Raw genomic sequence first — 10,951 nt, 5'->3', positions numbered from 1 at the left:
GGAATTCCCCAGCTCCTGCCTAGCAGAGCCCACTCACTTCGGGCCAGGCGGAGCAGGGAGAGGAAGCTGAGTAAAGGGAGGCTTCCAGGGAAAGAAAAGTGGGCAGAGCCTGGGAGTGTGGGGTGGGGCCCACAGAGAGGGTCTGCCCAGGAAGGGGGAATCACCAGGTTCAGAAAAAGGGCCCATCCCCTTCCCTTAGGCTGACCACTTGGGGCTTTCAGATGGAGGGCTCAGGGAGTCCTCCAGCCTCGTCTCCCTTCCTCTCTTTCATAAAGTTCTCACAAGCGGTGCAGTTTGCAAAACCCAACCTTCCCCTATGGGCCTGTGGTTTCCTGTGGGTCTCTGTGGGTCTGGGGTCCTGCCTGACTCAGGAAAGGGGCCTGTGGGCAGCAGCGAGAGGAAGAGGTGGTGTAAGCCCTTTCTTTTCCTTCTCGTGCTGAGGCTGCCAACACACACACACACACACACACACACACACACACACACACACACACACCATCCCCTGAGTCAGCCCCCGCCTCGCCTGGTGGGAGGGGCGGGGTCGCTGATTCAGTTAACAGTGCCTCTTTAAAGCCCCCACAAAGACAGCTGCAGCCAGACACGGCTACCATCACCATGAGCCCCTGGCTGCCCCTGGTCCTGGCTCTCCTGGTGCTGGGCTGTTGCTCTTCCGCCCCCAGACCACACCAGCCTACTGTTGTGATCTTCCCAGGAGACCTGGGAACAAATCTCAGCGACAAGCAGCTGGCAGAGGTAAGTGAACGCCTCGGTCTAGAGTTGGAATCCCAGGGAGGGCATGGGGGCCTCAGGAAATACGTTGGGCCACACTGGGGGTAACAGGCATGTCTAGAGAACACAGGTGTCTAGGATCAGGCACTGGGAGGGGGATTTCCTGTGGAGAGTCTGGGCAGCGATGGTCAAAAATGGGTTCATGAGGGTTTTCTAGGTGCGCAATGGGACATGGTGTGGGGGGAGCATTGGATGGTTCTGGAGTGCACTTGGGCTGGGAGTTAATAGGGGTATCCTGTTAACTAGGGAACCCTGAAGTAGGCATGACCAGGAGCATCCAGGGCTGGGAAGGAACTAAGGATGCCTACAGGGAGAGAAGGCGCTTGGGTGGGCACAAGTACTGATGTCCAGGGTACCAAGTTCTGGGGACAGTCAATGCCTTGTTGCTAGTCCCTGAGCTTCTGCGGGGGATGGAGTTCTGGCCCAGGAGAGCAGAGAAAGGGAGTCAGCTCTCTGGGATGTCTCTGCGCCTCCATCCACAGGAGTATCTATTCCGCTATGGCTACACCCAAGTCGCCGAGCTGAGCGACGACAAACAGTCCATGAACAGGGCGCTGCGCCTTCTCCAGAGGAGCCTGTCTCTGCCCGAGACTGGAGAGCTGGACAGCACCACCCTGGAGGCCATGCGTGCCCCGCGCTGTGGCGTCCCAGACGTGGGCAGGTTCCAGACCTTTGAGGGCGACCTCAAGTGGCACCACCAAAACATCACGTACTGGTGCGCGCGGGGTCGGAGGGAAGAGGCGGGTCTCCGGGTCTGCGCACGGGGTGGGGGCGGTGCTGAGACAGGTTGTAGCTGCCGCCCAGGCTGCCGCCACTGACTTCTGTCTTCCTGCCTTCCTCCTGCAGGATCCAAAACTACTCGGAGGACTTGCCCCGCGACGTGATCGACGACGCCTTTGCCCGGGCCTTCGCGGTCTGGAGCGCGGTGACGCCGCTCAGCTTCACGCGCGTGTCGGGCGCCGAGGCGGACATAGTCATCCAGTTCGGTGTTCAAGGTGAGAGCGAGGCGGGCGAAGCCGACAGGGCCTTCAGCGGGGCGGGGGAGGAGGGCCACGGGGAGAGTAGAGGGGGCCCGGCCCCCGCGTTCTCGTGCCTGTGCCCGCAGCCTTGGCCTCAACTCGCCCTTAGGGCGCCTCCTCCCGCGCAGCGCGGGGGGGGGGGGGGGGGGGCGGGGGGAGGGCCCCGCCAGGTTTGGGTAGCCGCTCGGAGGCGGGGTTTCAGCCCCCCCCCCCCCCCCCCCCGCGCAGTCCGGCGCCCCATGGGTAGCGCGCAATCTGCACTCCTGCACCCAGACAACGCTCTTCTCCCCATCTGCCTTTTCAGAGCACGGAGATGGGTATCCCTTCGACGGGAAGGACGGGCTCCTGGCACACGCCTTTCCTCCTGGCCCGGGCATTCAGGGAGACGCCCACTTCGACGATGAAGAGTTGTGGTCTCTGGGCAAGGGCGTCGGTGAGATCCTGAGCGGCCGCAGCCCCCATGCCCTTTTCTTTTCACTGCCGTCGCCAGCTGCCCTGACCCTGGTCCCCCTCCCCCTGCAGTGGTTCCGACCCACTTTGGAAACGCCGATGGAGCTCCCTGCCACTTCCCCTTCACCTTCGACGGCCGCTCCTACTCTGCCTGCACCACGGACGGCCGCTCCGACGACAAGCTCTGGTGCAGCACCACGGCCGACTTTGACACGGACCGTCGGTTCGGCTTCTGTCCCAGCGAGAGTGAGTTCGGGGTCGCCGAGAGGGTGGCGGTGGTGAGCGCGCCCGGCAGCCTGGAGGTCCGGAACCCTGGGCTTTAAGCCCGGCTGGGCCACTAGTGCTGCGGGGTCTGCGGGGCTCTTTCTTGTTCTCTGGGCTCAGTTTCCTCACCTGTGAAACAAGGAGCGGAGGGATGCAGTGCACGGGTGGCCCATGGGTCAGTAAATTCGGGGTCTTGTGTGGGCTTCTCCAGGACTCTACACCCAGTACGGCAATTCCGACGGCAAGCCCTGCGTGTTTCCATTCACCTTCGAGGGCCGCTCCTACTCCGCCTGCACCACCGACGGTCGCTCAGACGGCTACCGCTGGTGCGCCACCACAGCCAGCTACGACCAGGACAAGCTCTATGGCTTCTGCCCGACCCGAGGTACCTCTGCGCCGCCTGCCAGATTCAGCATGAGTCCTCAAAACGTGCCTCCTCCACCCAGCAGTTGGTCTCTCCGCCGGTCCCGGGTCCTCGGGGCCTCCGGGGCTCCGCCCGCCCTCACGCAGCCCTGCCCTCCGGCTTCCAGCTGCGGGCCCCTTCACTGGGCTTGGCCTTTTAGCCCAGCCTGCCGCCCCTCCCTCGGTTTCCCCTCCCCTCAGCCTGGGCTTCACCTGGGCTCCGCGGTGCCCCACATCGCCCCCTAGGTTTTAAAAATGGTACCAAGATTCTCTAGCTCCTTCTTTGGCCCGCCCCTGGTTCCTTACGGGACCCACCCACCTGACTCACCCAAGGCCTTGGGTCTCTCCAGTGGACTCCACGGTGACCGGGGGCAACTCGGCGGGGGAGCTGTGTGTCTTCCCCTTCGTCTTCCTGGGCAAGCAGTACTCGACCTGCACCAGGGAGGGCCGCAGTGATGGGCGCCTCTGGTGCGCCACCACGTCGGACTTTGACAGCGACCGGAAGTGGGGTTTCTGCCCAGACCAAGGTGGGCCGGGCTCCGAGGTTCTGGGGCGGGGTAGTGAGGGGGGCTGTTTCTGACGGCACAGCCCAGGGCTCACCCCGCAGGCTCTCTTTCTCCTGCAGGTTACAGCCTGTTCCTCGTGGCTGCACACGAGTTCGGCCACGCGCTGGGCTTAGATCACTCATCCGTGCCCGAGGCGCTCATGTACCCCATGTACAGCTACACGGAGAAGCCCCCCCTGCATGAGGACGACGTGAAGGGCGTCCAGCATCTGTATGGCGGTGAGGCTTTGGGGGGGGAGGGGGGAGGGGGAGAGTGGGGTGGGAGGAGTTGGGACCTCCGCTCTCTCTGCGGAAGAGCCTGGGTCTCGTGTGTGTAACTGCTGTGGGGTCGTTGCTTGGAGATGGTGGTAAAGAGCCCAGACTCTAGAATGAGGCAGAAGTGGGTTCAAAAGGCAGTCCAGCCACTGCCCGGCTAGGTGACCTGAGATATATTACTCCCCCCCCCCCCATGTCCTCATCTGTAAAGTGGGTTGTTAAGCCGTTTAAATGAGTTAGAATGATGCCTGGCGTGTGATAAGCACCATATCAGTGTTTGATATTTTTATTGTTACTATCACTTATCATTAGTATTATTTGGAATCTACTCCATAGGTTGTTTGTTTGTTTGTTTGTTTTTTAGATTACACCAGCTAAGTGTGAGTTTATAAAGCTTTTGGCACTGTTTGGCACTCGGTCTGAGTGCTCAAAACACACTTCTTTCCCATGTGCGGGGCTGGGAGTGGGGGTACTCCCGCCTGTCTTCTGTTCACAGGGCCCAGCGGGCTTGACCCAGGGGTAGGATGAGTGTCACTTGAATGAAGGCGGGTGTAGGAAAGGAGGAGGCTTTCCTGTGGTCTGAAGTGAGGGGAGTGAGTGTGTGTGTGGGGGGGGAAGCTGATAGGCTTTGGGGAGTAGATATTCCGTGGGCACAGAGGTTTGCAGGATAGGGGTGTCTCACCCGGTGTCTCTTTTTAGGCCCTCGCCCTAAACCTGAACCACGGCCTCCTACTACTGCACCTGAAACTCAGCCCACCGCTGCGCCCACGGTCTGCGCCACCGGTCCTCCCACGGCCCGCCCCTCAGAGAGCCCCACTGCTGGCCCCACAGGCCCCCCTTCAGCCAGCTCCACAGGTCCCCCCACTGCTGGCCCCACAGGCCCCCCTTCAACCAGCCCCACGGGTCCCCGCACCGCTGGCCCTTCTGCAGCCCCTACAGCGTCTCTGGCCCCGACAGAGTCCTTAGATCCAGAGAAGAATGTCTGCAACGTGGACATCTTCGACGCCATCGCAGAGATCGGGAGTCACCTGCTTTTCTTCAAGGATGGGTGAGGGGCAGGGGAGTGTGTGGAGGGGAGAGGGGCCTCCCTGCCCCTGCGCGCCCACCGGCCTTTGGTTCAATGTTCAGTGCCCCGTGGTTCCCTTTTCACGTTCCCAGGAAGTACTGGCGATTCTCTGAGGCGCAGGGGCGCCGCGTGCAGGGCCCCTTCCTGATCAGGGACACGTGGCCCGCGCTACCCTCCAGGCTGGATTCCGCCTTCGAGGAGCCGCTCACCAAGAAGATTTTCTTCTTTGCTGGTTAGTTTCCTCCTTCCTCCCTCCCTCCTCGCCTCACTGATCTAGGAGGACCAGGAGACCGAGGATGATCCATAAAACATCCTGGGCGGATTTAAGAAAAAGCGCCCCCCTCCGGGCGGATGCAATTTAGCAAATGTTGCGGGGGCTAAATTTCAGGTCCCCTCGCCGCCGAGCCCTGGCACAGTCGTAGGGAGCGGCTGCTTGCGGGCGCGGAGACCGCGGGCACGGCAGGCTCCGACGGGGCTCCCTGGGCTTTCCCTTTCGACATTCGAGGAGAGTGCGCGCCCTCTCCCTGCCTCCAGGCCCATGCGACCCTTGTCCCCTGCAGGGCGCCAAGTGTGGGTGTACACGGGCGCGTCGGTGCTGGGCCCGAGGCGTCTGGACAAGCTGGGCTTCGGCCCCGAGGTGGCTCGAGTCACCGGGGCCGTCCCGCGCGGCGGGGGCAAGGCGCTGCTCTTCAGCGGGCAGAGCTTCTGGAGGTGAGAGCCGCGGGAGCGCCGGCAGGGGGAGCCCGGGCGCCGCCGGCCGTCCGCGGCTCAGCACCTGCCTCCCCGCCGCCCTCCCGCAGGTTTGACGTGAAGTCGCAGATGGTCGATCCCAAGAGCGCCAGCCCTGTGGACCAGACGTTTCCCGGGGTGCCCTTGAACACGCACGACATCTTCCAGTACCGAGGTGATGGCTGCAGACGGGGCTTGGGGGAGGGTCCTCTCTGAGACACCTCTTGCCCATGCTAGGCTCCCCTGCCTTAGAGATTAGTCAGATTCTGTGTGAGAAAGGAAAAGGCCCTGGAGATTGAGGCAAATGTCCCCAGCACAGTTATTGAGGCAGGGACCTTCCCCAGATCATACAGGGACACACAGGGGCACAACCACAACTAGGATCCAGATTTCCTGCCTCCCCTGCTGAAAGCCCTTTCCCCTACAATACAGGTCATCTGGTTTGCATAAAGGCTCATTGCTTTATTATACAATATTTGTCAGGTGCCTATAACGTGCCAGGCCCTGTGCTGCCACTGGGAATATAGTGATAAATGACACAATTCATAGCTGTGTGTCTTTGGGCAAGTCGCTGCTGCTCTCGGAGCCTCAGTTTCCCCATCTGGAAAATTGGGATACTAGCTGGAGTTCTACTTGCTTTCTCTCTTTCACCACTCACATCCAATCAGTTGACAAATTCTGTTGATCTTACCACAGAAATATTTACTTTCACTATCTCCTTTGCAAACACGCTGCCCTAAGCCATCCTGGTTGTCCAATACCGTTAATATATTCCCTGGGAGTAGGGAGGGGTTAGGAGTGGATGCAATAGTTTTGGGGGTGACTCCAGACCTACTCCAAGGTCAAAGAAACTAACATGATCTGACCCCTCACCCCCTCCCACTGCTTCTGCCATTCCCGCTGCTCACTCCACCCACAACTGGCTTCTGGCTGCTCTTTGAACACATCAAGGTTGGTCCTCGATTAGGGCCTTTGTGCCAGTTGTTCCCTCTGCCTGGAAAGTTTCCCCCCCGCAAATTGTCACCAGGCTGCCTTGCTCTCACACTTCAGGTCTCAGCACTACAGCCACCTTTCCAAAGAGGCCTTCTCTGATCCCCATTATCTATTCACTTACTTGCTTTTGTTTCCACTGTCAAAACCAATCTTATTTATTGACACGTTTGCTTGTTAATCATGTCTTACCCCACTAGAGCAGTGATTTTCAATCTTTTTCATCTCAGGGCACACATAAACTAATTACTAAAATTCTATGGCACACCAAAAATATATTTCTTGCCAATCTGACAAAAAATAGTATAATTTTGGGCTATTCATACTGGACGGCTATTGTTGTGTTGGTTGTTGTCATTTTTAAAAATTTGACAGTCTAAGGGAAATAGGTCAGTGCCCCTGACTAAATAGTCAGGTATTGAATGTTTAAAAAATTTTTGTGGCACACTGGTTGAAAATCACTGGACTAGAGTGTTAGCACCAAAAGAACTGAGATCATGTCTGCAATTTTTCTCTGTTGTACCCCCAGTGCTTCTAACGGTGCTTGGCATGATAAGTATTTGTTGAATGAATAAATGAATGAATGGATTTGTTGAATGAATGAATGTTGAATGAACTGTCCTGAGCACCTACTGTGTGCCAGGCTCTGTGCCAGTGCTTTGGACATTGGGGTCTACGCCCTCCAGCATCTCTGTGGGGGAGATGAAAGTGTCATATGAAAACCTTGAAAATATCTAGAAAGGGCAGGAGGGATGATTGTAAAGATTTTGCTTTTGTTTCTGTATGTATATGTGGGAGGTTTGGACTCACCCCTCTTGTACCTGCCTCTTCTCTGCAGAGAAAGTCTACTTCTGCCAGGACCGTTTCTACTGGCGCATGAGCTTCCAGGATGAGCTGAACCAGGTGGATGAAGTGGGCTACGTGACCTATGATATCCTGCAGTGCCCTGAGACCTAAGGCTCCCCATCCTGCTTTAGCACTGCAGTGTGGGTCCCCGTGGGGACCATCTTGATGAAGAAGGAGCCGGTTTGCTGGATACAAACTGGTGGGTCTGTTCCAAAGGACAAAGGATGAGTGGAGGTGGGCTGGGCCCCCTTGTCCCACCTTCCTTTTTTGTTGGAATGTGTTTAATAAACTTGGATTCTCTAACCTTGAGATTTATTTATGTATGTGTGCATGCATGCAAGCATGTATGTATGTATGCATGTATGTATTTAACCACTAGAGTGCTTACTGTGTGCCAGGCAGTGTTCTAAGCACTTCATAAATATTAGCATATTCAATTCTTCCTATTAGGAAAGTATAATGTGATTATTTCTGTTTCACAGCTGAGGAAATGGCCAATTATTCATCAAACATTTATTGAGGCCCTATATGGAGCCACGCCCTGTGCTGGGCACTGGGGATAGAGAGATGAATTGGGCTATGTTTCTGTCCTCAAGGACCTCTCAGTGGTCCTCAAACTTTAGGGTGCATACAAGTACCATTAGAACTTGTTTAAAGTGCAGACTCCAGGCTCTACCCCAGAGAATCTAACTCAGTCATAAGAGTGATTCTGTGGCCAGTAGGGGTGGAATCACACTTGGAGAGTGTGCAGTGTGTGACCCTTTATCCTAGACTGAAGACATGTGTGTGGGGGGGTGCGCGCACTTGTGTGTGTGTGCATGAGTGTGTGTGTGAGTCTGTGTGTTGTGCTTAAAGTCAGGAAATGTTCCCCAGCCAAGATGACATCTGAACTTGTGCTGAATCTGGAAGGATGAACAGGAGTTTCTTCTTGTAGGAGTGGGACTGTCTTCTGAGAGTTATTTACTGTGAACGTAAACAAGCCTCCTCTCTAATCCTCACACACAGCAACACATAGGAGGATGTGGATTGCAGCATTGTTTGTACTGGCAACAACCTAACTGCCTGGGGGTAAGGTGGTGGGTAAATAAAATATGGACTATATATGCATGATGATAGTGAAACTGACAGTTCACAGTAAACATGTTTAGGTATTAGATCATAGAGCCTAGAGATATAGCTATAGGCTCTAACTAAGTGTTTCAATTGCTTTGGTGACCATGTAGCTTATAGTCAAAGATTAAGAAAATGTGTTATTTATTTTTAGAGGCTTGTCTAAAAAGCAAGTTTCAGGAAAAATGTTTAAAAGTACACTTTGTTTGAGATAATAGACAAATGTAGCCAATTAAGCACAAAACAACAACTTGAACAACGACAAAGGTCACAAGATGTTTAGTTTCTGCCTTTTGCTTTAAAGACAACATCACTGATGCACAATTATGAGATATTTTGCAGAATCTTGGTTCCGCAACCTTGTTAGATCACCTGACAACAGTGACAAAGACACCAGACAAGATGACGTAAGAAACTAAATTAATCAGACTAAGGAAAACCGCTGAGGCTTGCACAAGAACTAGCCAATCAGTTTCACCCTAACCCCTAACCCTGAACCCTCAGCCTTTGCCTTTAAAAACCTTTGGTTTTTTAAAGCCATCAAGGAGTTTGGATTTTGATCAAAAACCATCAAGGTGTTTGGATTTTGAGTTCTAGTTTGCTGTTCTGGCTTGGCACCCAGTCAATAAATTGCTTTAATTTTTCCACTGTAAAACTGGTGTTCAGTGTTTGGCTTTGCTGCGTGTTGAGTGGGCCAACCCTCTTCTGTTTGGTAACAATAGTAGCAACGCCTAGTACAGCCCTGACTATATGCCAGGCACTGTTCCATGTATTTTCTGTGTGTTTACACAGCTAATTTTTAAATCGACCCTTTGAGACAGGTACTGTTCTTACCTTATAGGTACTGTTATTATTGCTATCACTCCCCTATTTTACAAATGAGGAAACTGAGGCACAGCTCACCTGAGTCTCATAGCTGGTGAGTGGTGAATGTGTGCTCTTGGTGCAAATGCTTGGGAGAAGAGAAAAGCAGGCAGTGTTGGGGAACTACAAATGGCTCAGAACTCTAGTGTGTGGTTTTAGCAGGTGGATGAGAGGGGAACAGAGAAGATTCTGGAATGACTGAGATAGGAATGGTGATCTGGACTAGATGAGAGAAAGTCTGACTGCCAGACTGAGGAGTTTGCACTTGACCTCAAAGGATGACAGAGGGACTAGACTGAAGGGTGGGGCAGATGAGTGGAGGTAATGGGCTTGATCAGATTTTATCATCTTCTGGACCTGGAGTTCAAATGGGAGTTTAAGGAGGGGGTCAGAGAACTTCCTCCCAAGCATCCTCTGGGTAGAGCCTCTCTCTCCTAACTCATTCATTTCTTGTTCAAGAATGACCCACTTCCATTGGCATGCACATATTCCTTACTATGGCTTATTTAAAATTCCTCTGGACCCCTGACTCTCTCTAGATACTGTTCCATTTCTCTACTCCCAACCCCATCCGTAGTAGAACTTCCTCAAAGCATGGACTTCTACTCACCATCTCCATTTCCCCAATTCCCATTCTCTCAACTGCTTCACTCTCTTCAAAGCCACTGTGAGCTTCCCGTAGGCAGACGCAACAGGGAGCGTGGGGGGGGGGTACTCCTCTGTGCTCATCCTATCCAACCTCCAGGTTCTTTGACAGTTGGTCATGCCCTTCTTTCTGAAATTCTTCTTCACATGGTCTCTGGGACCCCTCTTACTTCTGCTTCTCCTCTCACCTCACTGGCTGGACCTTCCTCTTTCCAATCTCTAAATAATAGTGTGCCCTTGTGCTCAATCCTTGGACTTCTCCGTGTGCGCTCACCCCCTGTGATCTTGTCTAGCTACACAAGCTTTAAGCAGCAAGTCCAAAATTGCATCCCCAGCCTCGGCCTCTCTCCTGAGCTCCCAGCTTGTATGTTCAACTGCCGACCCTGCAGGATCCTCACGTGACTAATAATAGGCATTGCAACCTAACCGGCCCAGCTGAACTCTTGGGCTCCACCCTCCAAACATGCTTCTCCGTCATGCTTCACCACCTTAGTAAAAGACATTATCTGCCCACAGTCATGCTTAAAACCTGGTCAGTCCCGAGATCTAGGAATCTGTTAAACTCTATTCTAGTACAGAGTTTCTCAACCTCGGCACTACTTCGGGCCAGACAGGGCTTTGTGGGGGGCTGTAAAATGTTTGGTTTGCTCCTCCAGAAGGCAGCAGGATCCACGGACAGGTGCCAGACCCACTCAGCGTCAGTGCTCCTCGTACCGCGGACCTCAACGCGGTGCTGGCGCGGGGGCCGGGGCGATGTGCTGCGCAGGGAGCTGATGGTAAACCTGTGGCTCACGGGCAAGCAGCCTTGGTACAAGCCTAGACGGTGCAAGTTTCTCTACCACCAGGTGCCAGTACTACCCTCTCTCTCGCCGTGACAAAAAAATGTCTGAACAGTGCAGCCCAGCGGGCACTAGGACCCCGCGCGGCGCCGCGCCCGGCAGGGGGTTGGGGGGAATC

General features: G+C 54.7%; 1 protein-coding gene across 1 annotated transcript; it reads left to right on the top strand.

Annotated features, from left to right (window-relative positions):
• The first annotated feature begins 474 nt into the window (after window positions 1–474).
• MMP9 (matrix metallopeptidase 9) lies at window positions 475–7,678 on the top strand. Its single transcript, XM_081149866.1, has 13 exons — window positions 475–753; window positions 1,272–1,504; window positions 1,636–1,784; window positions 2,113–2,241; window positions 2,331–2,504; window positions 2,734–2,907; window positions 3,275–3,451; window positions 3,550–3,708; window positions 4,444–4,792; window positions 4,903–5,042; window positions 5,371–5,521; window positions 5,611–5,714; window positions 7,368–7,678. Exons 1-13 carry the CDS (start codon window positions 616–618, stop codon window positions 7,484–7,486), a joined length of 2,196 nt encoding a protein of 731 aa, XP_081005992.1. The 5' UTR covers window positions 475–615; the 3' UTR covers window positions 7,487–7,678.
• Window positions 7,679–10,951: the final 3,273 nt, after the last annotated feature.

The sequence above is a fragment of the Miniopterus schreibersii genome (genome assembly GCF_964146895.1).
Source record: "Miniopterus schreibersii genome assembly, chromosome: 10".
NCBI lineage: Eukaryota > Metazoa > Chordata > Mammalia > Chiroptera > Miniopteridae > Miniopterus > Miniopterus schreibersii.
This window is presented reverse-complemented; position numbering and strand designations above follow the sequence as displayed.

Excerpts from the sequence above, each read along its gene's own strand:
- MMP9 (XM_081149866.1), top strand. The coding sequence starts at position 616 with ATGAGCCCCTGGCTGCCCCTGGTCCTGGCTCTCCTGGTGCTGGGCTGT. Across the intron at positions 2,505-2,733 it reads CGGCTTCTGTCCCAGCGAGA|GACTCTACACCCAGTACGGC; the intron begins GTGAGTTCGGGG and ends GGGCTTCTCCAG. Across the intron at positions 3,452-3,549 it reads GGGTTTCTGCCCAGACCAAG|GTTACAGCCTGTTCCTCGTG; the intron begins GTGGGCCGGGCT and ends TTTCTCCTGCAG.